Source organism: Melospiza georgiana, chromosome 1 (genome assembly GCF_028018845.1).
Source record: "Melospiza georgiana isolate bMelGeo1 chromosome 1, bMelGeo1.pri, whole genome shotgun sequence".
Lineage (NCBI taxonomy): Eukaryota > Metazoa > Chordata > Aves > Passeriformes > Passerellidae > Melospiza > Melospiza georgiana.
Genome location: NC_080430.1, coordinates 118431438 through 118449937, shown reverse-complemented (window position 1 = coordinate 118449937; position 18500 = coordinate 118431438). Strand labels below are relative to the sequence as shown.

General features: G+C 32.9%; 1 protein-coding gene across 6 annotated transcripts in view; it reads left to right on the top strand.

Annotated features, from left to right (window-relative positions):
- The window catches only part of ASPH (aspartate beta-hydroxylase), a 110814-nt gene that overhangs the window by 22468 nt on the left and 69846 nt on the right, over positions 1 to 18500 (top strand). For all 6 annotated transcript variants that reach the window (XM_058019436.1, XM_058019445.1, XM_058019421.1 and 3 more), the window contains one exon: positions 16952 to 17041. In XM_058019436.1, coding sequence (XP_057875419.1) covers positions 16952 to 17041 — 90 coding nt within the window. The remainder of the gene's footprint in view (positions 1 to 16951; positions 17042 to 18500) is intronic.

Genomic DNA, 18500 nt, shown 5'->3' with positions numbered 1-18500 from the left:
GGTTTTTTTCGGTTTTGTTCTTGGGTTTATTTTGTTAAATTCAAAGGCCATTATCTTCATCTTGGATAATTTTTGCAAAGAATTGTAGAGAAAAGATTTAGGGGTTTTTGATTGTGGGTTTTGTTTGTTTTTTTTTTTTTAACAAAGACTGTAAGACATATTCTTCCAGTTTTGTGGTTCCCTTTGGAGTCCTAGTATTTTCAAAAAAAATATGCTGCTGTACTCTGTTTTATAAATGTAATTGCCTAAAAGTTTTATTCTTGACTTTGTGTAATAATAGGGGCATCTGTATGATTCTGTACATGTGTACAAAAATGACTTCTTGAGGCCTTTTGGGAGTAGTGTGTTGTTCTTTTTCTTTCGTTGGATTTTTTTTTGTTTTTTTCCCCATTTTGTTTTTATATGAGATTCTGACAGACTAGAATGACAGAAGTATTAATTCTGCATTTATAACTTCGATTGTACTTTTAGGATTTTTAGATTCAAGTTTCCATTCTTATATTGAGATTTTGTTTTTCAATAAAAATCCTTACTTCAGTTTATGTCTTTATATCTTGTATTATCCAAATTTTGAAAACAAATTAGAAAAACTGAATACTGTGCATAAAGTTGTTTATAAAATTTAATTTTTATAGAACTAAGCCATGGAAGAAGTTGGAGAGGGATATTTATAATACCTTGATTGCCTCCTGGATTCAATCTGTCATTTTTAAACCTTTGGGCTATCCAGTGAAAAGTTAAAGAGAATGACTGGTCACTCAAGTAGAGGTTCTGGACATCCAGGTGCAAGGATGTGGAATATCATGGACTTGGAAGTTTCTTCAGAATTATCATTGATAATTTCACTATGTGCTGTAAGAAAAACGTGTTGAAATGTGTTAAATGTCTCTGCCATGAACTTCTCTATCTTGAATGTTTCATTAACCTGCATCTAATATTGCTTTGTAATCTGCATGTGCAACACGTTCACTTGATTTTATGTTTCAATAATCTGTCTTCACCTTTAGCTCACTTTTCTGCTCGTCTTTTCAAAACAAATGAAAATTTGTTCTGGTTAGAAGTGGGAGAAATTCCTCCCTCTGCAGCTTTAAAGCGTACCAGTAATTGTTTGTTGCTGCCTGGTCATTTTGTCGTGCTTTTCCTAGAATGGAAAATTTGAAATGTTATTTAGTGATAATTGTAAAACAGTGATTTTAATTTTAAAAACCCAAACAAACGTAGGCAAGACCTCTCCCAAAGCAGGAGGGGGGAAAAAGCATTAGCCATGGCTTATTTGCACTTTTTAAATGCCATTTAGATCAGTAGTTCTTGTAACATAAAATAATAACTTCTACTATCAGGGTCTTTAGCAGTGATGAGCTCACTCTTTGCTGTTCTGGCCTTCTCTACCTCAGCTCTTTACCTTGCTTTAGATTTTCTATGTAACAAAACTTATACCCTGTATTGGCTACCTACTCATTTTTATCTGGTGTTCTGTATATCCTCAGGTGTGGAAATAATTCCTGAGGATCAAGTGCATCCTCTAGAAATCTATCATAGAAACAAATGGTTGAGAAACATGTTAAAAAAATGCAAAGCAAACAAACTGCAAATTCAGCAATTAGAATCCTCACTTCTAAGCAAAATCAAAATTCTGCATGGATAAGAATGTTATCCTTAACAGTGTGTCTGTGATGAGTTTGTTTTTATACTCTTTGCTTTTAAATGTTATTCTCAGCCATCAGTTGCAAGCTCTCAAAATTGAACATAATGGTTTAAAAAATGAAGAAAACAAATTGAGTGATTTTAAAGTAGTAAAAGATTACTGATAAAAAACTGTCTAAACTGGGGTAGAAAACCTAAATATAAATGGGTTTAGTTTTAGGACTAGGAAAAAAGGAAAGCAAAGCTACTGCTTTTTTTTTCTCTTTTTTTTTTTTTTTAGTAAGATTCAGGCATAATATTTTGCATGTTTATTGCCCAAATTATAGTCTGTATTGGAAAGATTCAACTTTCTTAACATCCTTCTATTTCCTAGTTAGCATTCCTGTAAAGACTTCTGTCTATGACAAGAGATGTCTTTCACAGATCCTCCTTTTACAGTTTCCTCTTTCCACCTAACTGCTGTCTCTTTTTTCCCCTTCCCTCTCTCTCTCTTTCCTCTATTCTTGTATAGGCCTGACCAAAGATGGCAGTAATGAAAATATTGATTCCCTTGAGGAAGTCCTTAATATTTTAGCAGAGGAAAGCTCTGATTGGTTTTATGGCTTTCTCTCATTTCTCTATGATGTATTGACTCCTTTTGAAATACTAGAAGAAGAAGAGAGCGAAGCTGCAGATGATGTTGATGGTACGTCACAGAATGAAGGGGTTCAGGGAAAAAAGACTTGTGTTATCTTGGATTTACAGAACCAGTGACTGAAAGACTAATTTGATTGGCTTTCGAAAATGTCTATGAAATCATCAACCTCAATATAGCAAGAATTTATGGCATTGAGGGGAACCTCCCAAATGGACACTCTAAAGATTGAACTAAAGTTAGCCATGCAATGCTGTTTCAGTAGTTGAAAGCCTTTCAATAATTTTTCCATTTTTGTGACAGGATGGCAAGCATTATGCAAGTGTGTAAATATATGTAGAATAAAACGTGTATCTGTGGTTGTGTAGTTGGTTTCTGTATGTGCTTCAATTTGTGCATTTTGTGCACAAAACTTACAAAGCTTAAGTGTAATAATCTCTACTGTTAACACTATAACATTTGTCTTTCTAGCAAACATTAACTGAAGCATTTTGTAATAGCTTTGATGATAAAGTATTCTAGCATGACTGCATTTTGTAAATACATATTTTTATGTTAATCCTTAATATAGTCATGACAATGATAATTCTCTTGTGAAATATAATTTTAATAAATAACTTATTTTGTGATCCACTGGTTTCTCAGATAGGTTCTTTTTACTTGTTCAAAGAAAGGCACTAATTTATAAGTGCTTGAAAATTCTACAGGAACATTTGTTTCTAAGTTAGCTAACATCATGTATTCAGAAGCTACACTGTCATATAGTTTATTCCCACTGATTTGTCTGTTTTCAAACTAAATCTTCAGTCATTTCTTTAATATGACAATCAAATCACAAGGGCTGTTCCAGATTTCTTTTAGTTTTTAAGATGGGCCTTCTGTGGAAGTGGGAAGTTATGATTATGTATTTCTAATGTAATACTGAATATATTAAAGACTAATTGGAAATTAGAATTTTATGCCTTCTATTCCTTGAGAAATTTAAGTATTTAATGTAGTTTTGCAAATTTGAAACTTTTTCTTGTGAAACTGTTTTATGGCAATTGTTCCAGAAATACTTTCCATGTATGTGAATTCTGTCTGCTGTCATGAAGTTACTGGTATAGAAAGGGCAGTTTATAATTGTGTCCTGCAGTTTGTATCAGGTATCAAAAGCTGAAACTAAGCTGTCCTTTTAAAACATGAATAATGTACTCAAAAAAAATTACTATTAAAATTGTATCAAATTGGTTTTTGTAATGCCTGCTTTGCTGAAGTTTATGTTGGTTTCCTATATGAACATGATACCCAAGTTTAAACACAAGTAGTTGCAGGCTGAAATTTTAACTTCTTTTAAAAATAAATAAAACTTCACTTACTTTAGCCATTTTTAAAGCAATTTAACGTGCCTGTTTGAAAAAAACTTCCTCTAGATCATCCATTTCAAGGTACTATATAATCTTTTAAAAGTAATAAAAATGTGCTAGTGTTAAGCAAGTGAAATGTTGTGATGGGCTGATACTGCTACTCAAGGTTTATGAGTTAAGTAGAGCCTTGAGAGCCTTGGTCACATTTTCTTCCAAATATTTGGGTATTAGGATATAAAAAAGCTAACAACATAAAAATTTAATGGGTTTTAAAACAAGATATATGAAGTGTAAGGCAAAGAAAATAAATAAGCTAACCCCTAAACATTATAAAAATAAATGCTAGTAGATCTGGAATATTACTCAGGAATTGTTAGCAAGGGCAAGAAACTTGCAGTGTCTGAGATGTAGGAAATAAGTAAGCTTGGGTTGTTTTTTTTTGTTTGAGAATTTTATTTATCTTAATTTACAAGAAGATTTCTTCTTAATTAGAAGAAGATTTGAATTAGAAATAAGAGTTTCATCACTGTTTTGGGATAATATTACCTCTCAATGGGAATTAAAAAATTTTCATATAACATTGAATTCTATTGTAGATACTTCAGTAATGGAAATAAATAGCCAAAAAGAGAAGGGACACATCTGCTATAAGAATTCCATATAATGAAGTTTATACAAAATTTTTAAAAAACTGAATTGATAAACTGGAAATATTTCTGGTGAAATTGAGGTGGATTGCTTGAACCACTAGAAGGCTAGAGGCACTGAGGTGATCAGTAAACAGTGAATTAGTTTAATGTGGGTGCAGATATGAAAGGTGCACCAACAGTTCTGATTTGATATCATGCAGCTTCTTTGTTGGTTTTATTAAATGTGTAGGCATCTGCTCAAAAACAATTAAGTGGGAATGAAGAATTTGTCAGGGGAGAAGGGGTGAGGGGTGGATGCAAAGACCCAGTGTAAGTAGATATCTTTGTAGGATACTTCCTTCTGGAAAACAGTCTTCTCAGAAGTGTTCAGTCTTGCCTGGGGTTGTTCCTGTTCAGTTAACAATTGAACCCTCACCTGTGGTTCTCTCTGAAAGTTTGGAATAGAGGAGTTTGGTTTTCATGTATTCTCTTAATGGTTGTGATTGCAAGCAGAGCTTGGCTAGTAAGGACAGTAATAACATTTAGTTGAATATTCAGTTATAACAGCATGGCAGGCTTTTTGGTTTGTTTGTTCATTTGTTTTATAAAAGGCATTTAAAAGCAAAAAACAATAAGCTGAGTATGATGTGCAAATAAGCAAAGAAAACTGAACAGTATCCCAATTTGCTTGTGAGTCCGCCCAAATAGTTTGAAATTAGTTGAGGAACTTGAAAACTAGATTTTTAGCTTGATTGTTCGTGACTAAAAATACAGTCACTAAATTTTTTTAAAGTATTTTTTAAGTATGGGTTGAAAGCTGTGGCATTTTGACTTCTATTATCGTAGAATAATTGTTTTAGAGAGCAAGGCTGCTGCTTTCTCCTGAAGTTTCTGGTATGAGAATTTAAAACAGGAGAAAATAGTAGCAAACAATGTTTTTTTGGAATGTGTGTTTTTTCCAATGTATGGAAAATATATTGTTTAAGTAATCAGAACTTGCTGGGTTTTATACCTGGCAAGGAATGAAGCTTTACTGATTTTATATTAAATTGGATGTGTGGGTTTTATTAGATACCCTCATATACCTTACACTTAATTTATATTTAGTTTTTGGAATGCCAGAAATAAATATCTGTGACTAAAATTGTAGTCTTCCAGTTTGTCCAGTGCTTTTAGAAATCTGTGGGCTGTTTTATTTTGTCATTTGTTGGTAAATGTTTGATATTTTAATTGCTAGTCTTCAAACAAAATACTGCATTAACCTTCATAGCAAAGCTTTTTCTTGCTTTCTTGTGATACTAATCAAACTAAATTTATAGGGGTAAAAACTCGTAATACCCATACATCTGAAATGGCCTAAAACTTTTGGAAGCTTTGAACCCCAGATTTCTGTGACCACCTTCAGCAGTATTTAATTTGAAGTAAAAGAGTGTTATATGGCACAGAGAAATCACAATGCTCATAATGTATAGAATAACTTTGAATTGAAGGGAAGAAAGGGTACAGAGATTGTTTGCATATCTGTCAAAATTTTTATTGCAAAGATTTTTACCAGTATTTCCCCCTGCCCCCTTAAAAAATTTTTCATTATTAGTTAGCCTCAATTGACTGACTATAGAAGAAATCAAATTTTCATGACTGCTATTGGTATAGGTTGTATTTAGATGGCAGCATAGAAGAAGAATATATTGAAGCATGTGAAAGATTTTCATTTCATGGTCAGATGGGAGAGGTAAAACCCACCTGTATTGTAAATGTAATTTGGGAGCTGGGGAAGGCTGCTGTGTACAGATCAGTCATTTTGGAGAGATATGTTACTGAATTCCCTGTTTGGTTTCCATCAGATAAGCAGCTATCACAATGACATCCCAGTAGCATGAAATAAATTAGGTATTGTCTTTCTCATGGTCAATTAGGATGTATGTCTTGAGATGAGGCTAATAAAGGCAAGATTTGCTTGTTGGTTTCTTAAATCTGCTCATGCAGGATGCAGCATAAACATCTGTGACTTCAGGGAACAAAAATGCTTTCTGCCACGTGTATTTGATCTGGATTTTCTTCTGACATTAGACAGTTAAATAAGCAAGAGATATTAAAGCAGCGTGTGGAGAATATACTGAAGTTTGGTGTTTGGTTGTTTGAGGGGTTTTTATGCTAGTTGTATGAATTAAAATCTGCACTTGGAGAGTTACAGGCTTTGGTAAGAAAAGTACTCTGAGCTCAGTTAAAGGTAAGTGGGTGTTAGCTTTCTGTCAGTAAACTAATTTTGTTTAGCAGATGACTTTGTATGTCTAGTATAGCATAAATGCAAAATCATAGTAATAATTTTGTGCAGGGGGTTATACAAACAATCGTAATTTTTTCTGACTTGCAGTTCTTCTGGAAAAGGAAAATAAAAAGGAGAGAAAAAATGTTAATAATGATTTTGGCTTACAGATTTTTATTTCCTCCTTTGGCATGCAATTTCAACATATTTTTTTAGGTTTTTGTGTGGCTAAGGAGGTTCTTGATGGAACATCATAAATTAAGGCAAGAGTTGGAATACCAGCCCTAGTGTTTTAAAACTCGACGCTTCATATTCTGTTATCGAGGCTTTGCATAAATTACAGAAGGGTAGCAAGTGCTGTCTCTCAGCTGCTTGGTGCTAACCTGGCCCATTTGCTTTCTGCGGTAAATGCAAAATAGCCTCTCCCTTTTTCACATCTAAGTGGATAAACCACCTTAATTAGCTTTCATTTGTTTCCTGGTGCTGCAGGTTAAAAATGTTTATGCAGGTAGAGGTTGTGGAGAAATTGAATTAGAGGAAATTTTTCACATGGCAAAGCCTTTTGTCTAGCAAGGCTATTAAAGTTTTCAGGATTATTAAGTGAATAAAATAGTATTTGCACATGCCAGGTTGCTAAATATATTGTTAAATATGAGAATGGTATTTGTCAACTCTGGGAAGCTGCTGAAAAACAGAGAGCCTTTTGCTATTTTTTTTCAATGCTTATCTTTCTAAATAAAAATAGTATTTATGTATTTTTCTTCTGATGCTCAACTTCTAAATCTCTGTTCTCACTTGGGGGTTGTTTGTGGATAATGTTCTTGAAGGGTTTTATGGGGAAAAATAGAGGAAATGATTGGACTGTTGCAGAATACTAATGCTTTGTGATATTCCTGAGCTTCAAAAGGTCAGTTAAGATAGCAAGCTGACCACCTTTAAGCGCTGTATGCAAATGACCACTTTGAGAGGAGTATTTAATTTATAGAATGACTATTTGAAGGAGTTATTTAAAAATATTGTAAACCTATGTTAACTTTGAACACAACTTTTTAATTAACTAACTCAAATAATAGCCATTTCTGAACTTCCATTATACCCTTTTGATGTTATAAATTGTATATTTACTTCTTGCATTGCCAGCATTGGACGTTTATAATGTGGGACTGAATGGAAAAAAAAGAAGGAACTTTAAAACTAGTTCAAAACAATTGTGAAGCCACTTGAATTGGACGTTAGAATAAGAGTCCACAAGTTCCACTACATGATTTATAGAATTCTGGACATTTGTTTGTGTGTCTCCATGCTGTAAGTCTTGGATGAATTCCCTTAGGTGCCAGATTTTGTCACGTGCCCTGGACATTGCTGTCTTGGAAAACCAAGTGGTTTGCACCCATCTTGCTTCAGCATAATTGGGGCTGACAAGTAAGACTTCCCTGTGCTGTAGGGATTTCCCTTTTAGGGATCATGATCAGGTGGGAATCAAGATGTAGCAGGATTTTGGTCTTGTGATTATTGCTTAATACTAATGCTTTAAAATATATTATTTTACATACTTCTCTTGTGAACAGATCTATTAATATGTTAAAGTTTACATGTTTTATATAGTTATGTCATGATTGAAAATTTGCTGAGAACTTTAGTGCTATTCATACCATAAAAGCCGATTGAAACAAAATTACTACTTGTGTGAATATTTAACAAGTGAAATAACAGTAACAAGCTATTTTGTAATCTTTCAACATAGTGAATATATGTCACTTTTAAAATAATTTGAAATATCTGTATGATAATTGTTGTGCATATTGATACTTGCAAAATTTTACAGTTTTTTTGTCAACATGTGCTTTTAAGAGTATATTAAAATATCCAGGAGTGTTTAATTTTAATATGAAAAGTGGGCAGGGGTGTAAATTTAAATATGGCTTTGTGCAACTTTTCTGAGTACCTTTTATTGTTTATATTTTCACTGATGATGTAAATGAAAGTTGGAGTCTATTTTTCCTTTTATATGAAAAAAAGTTAACTTATTCTTCCATACACTGCTTAGAAATAGTAAGACCAAATAATGATTTTAGTCAAGTTAGAGCTCTGGACTTCAGCAATGATGGTAATCTATGAGGGAGGAGCTCAAAAAGACTCATATCCCAGGTATGAATTTGTAAGGAAATTAATCTTGAGCCTGTATTTTCACTGATTAACCTTTTTTAAAACAATTTTGTCCATAATGTCAACACTTGGTATTTTGAAAACATGCAGTATAGAAGTTAGATGCAAGGTGATTACAGTGACTTTACATTTAAATTCTTTAATTTTATTATTTCATTTTTTTAGTATAGGCTATTAGAGTATTGTTTGTTTTTTCAGGTTAAATGTTTATATATGCCACAGTAGGTAGGTACTGTTTTCTGGAAATCTAAGATCATGGTGCAGACGTTCAGTGTAGGTGTTTTGTATGTCTGAATGCGAAGCCTAGTGTTGAGACATAAGAATATCTCTTCTCATTTAATAAGATTATGTATGAGTTTAAAAATACATAGTTACTGTATCTTTTCAGCTTTTCTTTACTTTCTAGTTGGCTTTTAGATAGCAACTTACATGATTTTTGTGGTTAAAATTGCTGTGTTTGTGGGATTTTAATCTTAATCCACAACATCATGATAGTGATAATCCAGTCTCTTTTAATGGTATTAAAAAGATGAAGCTAAATGTTATTTGTATTTTTGGAAAGCTTCTGCCTTTATGCCTCTTGTGGTACTAGCTATAAATTATAGTACAATCAAAAGGCTGACTGCTCTCAGTTTGTTAGCTACAATGGTAAAAGACTAACAGTTTTAAGGAGTCTGAAGTAATGCAGTTAAGTATTTTAACTAATGAACTGGTAACTGCTTTTTAGTCCTGAATAATACCTTTGCCAAAACATTTATTTTCCTTTGGATAAAGAAACATATGTTGTAATTTATTGTAAGAAAACAGTTAGTTTATATACTCTGCAGTACCTGTGTACTTGAAGGCCTTTTGAGTTAACATGTTTATAAAATATTTATAAAATTTTATAGAAGCATAAATTAGTGCATTTAAGAGGGAACTGGCAAATACTTTGCAGAGAAATCAGAGGGGGGTGTTGGTTATAATTAGGTGTCAGCACTTGTCTGGAGATAACTGACCAATCTCCAAGTCAGGATGCTTCACAAGTAGCATCTGGTAATGTGGTACTTTGCTTTGCTTAGTCTTTCACATCAGTACTTGTGAAGGTCCTGCAACTGAAGTTGCTTTATTTCTAATGAGTTAATATTTTGTATTTTTCCGTAGCATTGTGGCGTGCTATGTAAAGTGAACTTTTTACATAAGATGGCAGGTTGGAAAATTTAATGTCAGGTTTATTAAATACCACAAATATGCTCATAACCTATTTCCATTTTGCAACTAATTAGGTGAGGAGCCAGGAGGGGTAGCCAAGAAAAAAACTAAACTCAAAGGTATTTTTCATGTTCTTTTTCATGCAGAACTTTATGCGGATAAGGATGTATGAAGTGCATGTGCATTACAAATACCAACTGTGGGTTATAATGTTTACTAATACAAGCTATGTTGGCTAAATATTTTCTAATGGTGCAGCAAATATTGTTCTTGCTATTTCTCAGTATTTTCTTTTACTACTGATTGAAATTCAGTGGCAATGCGAGCGCTTTCCTAACTAGAAATGATATTTTGTTTGTGTGGATTTTTTTTACAACAAATGTCTTGTTTGGATTGTAAGTAGTTTATGATAACCTGATATTCTGCATGTTTTTAAGTAATATGTTGCTCCATATGAAATCCTCTTTGTTATCTTCCATGAATTCATAATACCATTACTATATTGTAATTGGCCTTAATTCTTCTAAGGCTGTACTTTAATAGTTTCATCTATTTTTTTTCCTGTGAGAATTGAAATTTAGGCAAAGTCCAATAACTTCCCCTTTAATATTATTGGCAGGATTGATTGCAACATTTTCTGAAAGCTTAGCATGAGATAGCTGCAACCAATTTGTGCCATATATTTATTTATAATTACATTGCTTTATGAACAGGTCATAGTGTTGAAGACAAAAAAAGCTAATTAGCAACAGCAAACACCAAGGTACCAGGTGTACTTCAGGTGTGTAGCTTTTTATATCTGCTCAGTTATCTCTGGGCAGCATGAGGCTATGGAAGCAGTCTCCATGTTACATTAACCACGTATAGACTGCAAGGTGTTTTTTCCTGGCAGTATATGAAAAATGCATGCTATTCACCATATGAACCTTCATGAGGAAAAAAGTATATTTGCTTAGGAAAGTTTGCTGGTCATTCCAGTGTGGCTTTTCGCAGCATCTTGCATCAAGATGAAATTTTTAGCATTTGTTCCACATTGTGCTTGGTATAACTTGGTTGCAAACTGCGTGTTTCAGAGACTGTAATACCTGTCACTTAGCAATTCTTTCCTGAGTTTTGGATTATGTTTCAATGTTTGATATGAGAATAAATAAATGAGAATAAATAAATATTTTGAATGTTTTATGTCAAAAACCATTTGGAAGGAAGTATGATGTCATTCCCTTTAGACCAAACTATGTAATTGAATTGTTCACTCCACAGAAACATTACACAACAGCTAGAGGCAGACTTTTGTGAGAAAGTCTGAATAAAAATAGAGCTGTTTATATGTAAAAGTCATTATTACTTCCTTAATAATATGGGAGTATTAGTTTCAAAATTAAATACAAATATTGCATACAGATTTAATAAAAAATCTCTGAATTTTATTGAATTAAAATTCCTTATTCTAGAGAATAAGGAAATTGTCAATATCAGTAGAGAATTCTACTGATATTGACAAATATTTTCAAAACTATGGCAAAATGGAAGTAAATATTGAACATTAAACATATTGAACATAAATTTCAAGGCTTCTGTTCTGATTGTTCTTATAACATATTATCTGTATACCCTGTCACAGCCAAATGTGAATTGAACTAGAGAGGCATAAGTGACACAACTTCAAAAGTAAAATAAAGAAAAAAATGTTTATGATAACTGAAAAACAAAGTTGTAAGAACCAACCAATTTACAATTATTGCTTTGATTTATTTCACTGAGTTTAGTCTAACACAGCTAACTTTTTTGGACTTGATTTAATTCATCAGGACATTGCTGTTTCTTATTACTTGTACTTCTCAATATGTACTTCAGTTACCTTTTTTAAGTCTTTGCTTAATATGAGGTAGCAATATCAGTAAACCATTGTATTATAAATTTGTGTGATAACGTTTATAACTGTTGCGCTGTTGTCAAAGGTTCAAAATTTATTCTGATTTTCACGCTCACAGGCAAAAGTGGTTTTGGCATTCTGCAGAAGTCAGCAGTAAGATAATAGAGGCATGGTTTTCTCTAGATTAACACTTCATTTGGATGCAGCTGGAGTATAAGCCAAGGTTATTTGCTGGCTGCATGGTGTGGGATGTTCCTAAAAGTTTAGAACTAATTTGTTTAAATTGCTTAAAGCTTAGGAGTTAACTATACAAGTTTAAATCTAACAAACATTAAATAATAATTTTATCAAAGCTTTTACATGGCTGTTCATAAGATGTTTTTTGGCCTAAGAATGGTTCTCTTATTGAACATTTCCTCTTTTTTAAATGAAAAACTAAAAAGTAAAAGAAGCTATTAAAGAATCACTCAAGAAGTTAAGGGAGAAGCAGGAATCCAAAAAGGAGGAAAATGAAGAAGAAAAAAAGAAAACCAGGAAAGGAAAAGATGCCACTGATCGAAAGGACAAGAAAGCTGTTGATATGAATAAATTAAAGAAAGATTCTGACAAGGCTAAAAGAGACAGAGGAAAGGAAAAAGGCCTAGACAAAAGTATGAAATCCAAGGAGACTACAAAAAGATCAGCCAGTGAAAAGGATGGCACCATTCAGGTGGGGAAAAGACAAAGAAACAAAAAAGATAGTTAAAAGCCAATCCAAGGAAGACAAGAAAGAAAAGAAATAAACAAGAGTTCCTGTTCTGCTAATGAGGAACAGACCTCAAGAATGTAAAATTCAGCATATTATATGAATGTAGTAAAAATGGCAATAAGAAAATAATGTTTTCTGGAAATACGTGTGAACAAAGGCTATATATAATATTTTTTTAAAAACTGTTCAGTGTGTACTGATATTATAAACACAAAGCAGAAACATCTGCTGTGAAACTAAAGTATGTACATATGTTCATGTGCCTGGCTACCAATGTGTATTGAAAACATTCAAATGTCAGATTGATGCCAGTTTCTTCAAGTCTACTCTAAATATGGGTTTGGGGCCTTGTGATTGTTTTTTTTTCTTTCCTTGTTTACTTGTATTTGCTTGATGTGGAGATGAAAGTTGAATGTTCTATATGAAATGCAAGTTTAAAAGCATTATTAACAGGCTTATCTGGACACATGTAGTGGAAACTCATACGATATTTCTATTTCACAGAAACAACCAAGAGGTGCATTAATGGACTGTAGTGTCCATTATTAACCCAATAAATGTAACTTATTCTCTGCCAAATTCTTTCCCTGAGGAAACTGGGTTTTTTTCCTGAAAAAACTATTTTGTACACAAATAGTCAAACCAACTTCAGAGTTGCACTTTATTGTGAGACCTTAGGGTGCACTCAATCAAAATGTTCCTCCATTTTGTCTTTTGATCCCATGACAATATGTTTCTGGTTTTCTTCCATTCCCTATTTACTTAATTATTTTATTTCTCTATATTTGTGTTGGAAATCTTGATTCATTATCACATTTTTTATTTAACTGTGTCCTGATTTTTTTCCAAGTTTGACAGTCTTTTGGTAAGGAATAGTGATGAAAATTAGGCCATCTATTTCATCATTGATCAGTATTGTTGTATTCCAATTACATGTAAGATGTGATATGCTAGTACTACTCTATTCTGGTTGAACTTGTTTAGAGAACAGCTTGGATATTTTGCAACTATTATCTTCTTCAACACTTTCAAGTGCATGATGCTTCTATAAGCAAAATCTTGTGTTAGTTTGTTCTTACAGCTTCTGTATTTTCAGCATCAATGAAGGATTTATTCAGCAGTCTCATTAGAGTAAATAAAGTTGCAAAAACATTTCTGCAGAGATAATAGAGAGATTTCAGAATATTTTGAATCTATGGTTGCTGTCAAGTTTATCTAGAAATTAATATTTTCCAAATAAATTTGAAAGCAAGTATATTGTATGGAACTGCACAATATAATTACACAGGATTTAGAGCAACACTTGTAATGGAAGTTTAAGATTCTTTCTTGATGTACTGCAGTGTTAGTTTCAGGAAAACAAAACAAAGGAGTGAAATTGACAATGAGTATATAAATATGCATGTGGATGGTAATTTAAGATTGAACTCCTGAAGGTTAATTCTCTTTTTGGTTTTGCTAAAATTTTGTGTGTAGCAGTTGGCAATACACTTAGCTCAGCCGTTCCATACATGTGTCTGCATCATGCTTTGATCCCTAGAGTTATAAGATGTGATAATAAGGTTGAAGATGATTTGATTTTATTTTTTTTTAGAGAAAATGAAACATTCAAACAGTTGTGAAAAATAGTTCAAATTAAAGCTATAGAAAACAGTGCAGTATCTTAAGATTCTGGCTGTGATAATTGACAGAGGTGATCTACTCTGAGGTATATTCTAAATATTTATAAATTCATGAGGAGGGAGGGAAGAGATGTGCATTGTGAACATTACAATTCCTAGCAAATAATATGAGAGAATGAAGATCTAATAAATGCACCTTCATAATGAACATTCTCTGTTAGTTTTTGGTGATGATAGATATACTTTTTCACCCTTGCTCTGGTGTTAAAATGCATGTTTGACCAGAGGAGCATTCAAATCACACTTCTCAAGGATGGTGGCACAATGATATGGTGCACATCACTTTTATTTTCTCCTGTAATGTGCCAGAACTTTTAACTGTGTGGGAGTGAAATTTCAAATGAATTGCTGTTCTGATTACCATATTGTATCTGTGACCCAAAGTTTATGGGGTTCTGGAAAGATTGGGTTGTTTTATTTTTTTCTTTTCCAAAGAAAATTTTATTTGAGCAGCACTCCAGGCTATACAGACAGCCACAAAATAAAGTATTTTTGCTCCAGACATCTGTTGTCTTGTTGTATATCTCTATGAAGTATTGTCATTAAACTGAATTGCAACAAGTCACCACATTAGCTCAAAAAATGCACCAGGCAAGTAAAAGCTAAATGCAATTTTAATAAACAGAGGAGAGAAAATAATATCTTACAAAAAGTAAATTATTTGGTATATTACCTACTTGAAAGATTGAACAGAAATCAGTGTTAAGCACAATAGACGTGTATAAAAGGCTTGAAGGTTAAATTGAGAAATGTGCAAGTGAAACAAAGACACTCTTGTTGGTTCCTTCTTTCCTGTTAAGTACCCATAGTTCTTGTTTGGTGTGGAGTATTAGCTGTCTTTTGAAATGCTTTGAGTTCATTTTTGTTCGTGAAGCAGAGTATGTGGTTGTCTGGATCTGAACATGGGGGTGGCTTATTGAGGGTACAAAAACTTCTTTAAAGCAATCTATGTGTAAAGTAACTGAACTGTGTTTGTGAAAGCAAGGTGGCTGTTTCCATGCTTATGGATTCTGAAGTGTGAGAGCAGTTAATATGACTTACTGGTTTTGTCTCCATCCTAAGATGATTGTAGAAGGAAGTAACTTTTTATTCTTGTAGCCATTAATAGTCCTGCAGGAAAAGATGAATGTCTTAATAATATTTTTTAATATTCTAAGTGGGTATTTTTTTAATGACAGAAGAAAATTGGCCAAAAATTACGTGTAAATTTGGCATTTTTCTTTAGCTTCTCATTTTGACTCCTAAGTGGTAGACTCTTAGTTAAACTACTTTTGAATACAGCCTAACTACCAATCTTCAAATAATTGAAATTTAAATAATAATAATATAAATGTTAAATAATTTATTTAAACAATATTAAATAATAAGATAGACCTGATTCTGTTATCCTGTCACCATTACTTGAAATAAATACATGCTTTTCTCAGAATGCATAAAATATCTCTACACAAATTTGGTTTGAGACATACTAGTCCAATTTGCATTTAGATATGTTTGACTCCAATAGAAATGTGGCAATTACTATTTTTTTAATCGTACTTACTTGAAATATAATATTTATCCATTTAAGAGTTGCTCTTACAAGATTGCTAGTACTACAGGAGTGTTCATTATAGTGTAGCCTCTGCTTTCTTCATTCTATCTTTTCTGTTGGTTTTCATGTATACAGCTGTTGAAAAACTAGTTTGCTTTGAGCAGTGGTGTTTGTTGAGAAGGGAGTCTTACCTTAATTGACCTTGGATGTAGGATTATCAGCAAATGCCAATTTGGAAGGGACTTTGGAGATCCTTATTCCAATATCCTGCTCAAAGCAGGGTCATTTCAGAGGAATGGCCAGGTTATTCTGGCCATTTCCCAGTGTAGTCTTTCAAACGTCCAAGGATGGGAATTTACAGTCTCTCTGTGCCGTCCTTTCCACTGATTTCAGTGTCCTCATAGAGGTGCGGGTTGTGGGTGTGTGAGTTTTTTCTTATGCCCAGTCTGAACCTCTTGTATAAGTTTTGTTTGAACCCTCTTAAAGGAGAGTTGAGAGGAGAATTAGTCTAATACCAACACATTCTTCACCATATGGTGTCTTAAGATGAGGCATGATCTATCACGGCTGTATCTTTATCTCCTACCATAATGATGGTGTTGGTCATTACATTTATTGATTGCTTTCTTTTCATTGTGTTTTGATCTAGAAAGAGACTGTGGTATAGATAGTCACAATCTTAGTGATAAAATTGCATCAGTCATACTTTTTCAGTAGTCATTTAGTTGTCAAACTAATCTTAATCAAGTCTTCTAAGATGTAGACATGAATTTAAAGTAGTTCTTATTCTGTGCAGCTTTTTGTAAAGTTCAAATTGCTTCTGCGTAGAACCTGTAAAATTTATCATATGAAGCACTTTTTGCCACTTATTTTAGGGCAAAACCAGAGAGAAACAGAGAGAAAAATTTGCTGCCTGTTTTTTTACTGGATACTGAATAAATGTTGGAATACCGTAGTCATTTGTTCAGTTACTTTGAAATAAAAGCAAGTGCTTAAATTTCTGTCCCTTTTTACCTCCTCATTCTATGTTTGTCTTCTAAACATCTTTGTTTACTATCTGAATATGCTTTAGTCTTTTTGTATATCACTGTATATTATGACAACCCTGTAATTGTGATTGTTTGAATGCATTTTTGCAGAGTGTAACATCAGTTAATTTAATTGAAAGAACTTTCTTATGTTATAACTGAATCAGTTCAAAAAGGGCATAAAGTTAACTTTATAACTGAAAAATGCAGGCCTTAAAGAAAGATCTGTCCCAGCACAGCCAGCATCACCAGAATCTGAGGAGACTGTCCAGCCTGCTGAAAAGTCGTATGTTGAATCAGGTAAGACCTTTTGTCAATTTTAGGCAAAACAAAAGACATGATGCTTCATTTGAACTATAGTTCTGTGTCATTAGCATGCCAACTCTTTTATAGATTTTTTGTTGCTTATTTACTGAAGTTTATTTAACAGGAATCATTGTTTATAACTTCGTATAAATCACTGACCGTGAAAATTGAAAAATGTCATGGTTACCATTGTAGGCGTATCAGATCAGAATAACTTTCTGATGATGTATGGTTGTGGTTTAGATTGATTTCCAACTTATATCCAGCCAGAATAACAGCAAATTCTTCACCTTAAAAAGAAACAAAACCCTCTTAACAACCAACTTAGTAAGATAATAAAGTATTCACTTTTCTGCTAAAACTACTATATAAAAAAACTAAATAACTAAAGATTAATATATAATAAATACAATAAATGGAGCTCCTACTGTTAAAAAAATAATCTAAACATTTTTAAAGCCCTATACTATTAGTGGAATGTATTAAAATTAAGTGGGATTCAAGAAGAAATATTTAACGTGTCACATTTCACATAAGTGATTTGCATTAGTGTTATTCAGAGAGTAGATGTTTTTCTGGGTTATTGAAGAGGCTTATCCTTTGTGATGTTTATGTGAACCTGGTACATAAATATATAAATCTAGAGCATATGGCCAGTGCAATCTATGGAATATAGATTTTGCTTCAGAACACTTGCATTACTTTTCTTAGGATGTCAATTATAAAATATATCAAGACATGGTTTCCTGTTTGGGTGGGTTTTTTTGTATGTGTGTGGTTTTTGGTTTTGTGGGACCGTTTTTTGTAACTGGTGCCATTTTGGATCCTTATTTGAAAATGCAGCTGTTACCTGGTTTACAGCTTTTTTTGTCAGATGTGTCATTGTAGGGTTTCTCAATGTTAATTTCAGGACATTTATATGAAGACCACACTTCATACAAATTCCTATTATGTCCTGAGCTGGTGTGTTGGATGGCAATCACTTGTCCATGAAACCAGTTTGTGATTTCTCCTGGCAGTTCGTAGCCGAACAAGACCTTGATACTGTAATGTATCTATTTTCCCTGTTTATAAAGTTGACAGGACCCTACTTCTGCAACTCACATTTTCTTGTCAAATATGACTTCCTAGTGCTGCTGCCTAAATTGTAGGAAGGTAATGGATGAAAGTGTTAGTAAATTAATTCCTTAGAAGATAGTTCTTGGTTTGAATAGTTACTTGAAGTTGTTACTGAAAAATATATGTGCAAAAAATGCAGTGTAGATAAACTCTTCCAATTCATCTTCAGGTGGATGAATCTGATGTGATTGTTGCATTTCTATATTGGAGAATAAGCAAGACAAAGTTGTTTTTCTAATTGTGTGAGTTGCAGAGGTTCAGCAGGTCAGTCTCTAGGGATCTTTGTGAAAGGGATTAAGAACATTATGGAGCCTACTAAAAGCTGCAAGCCTTG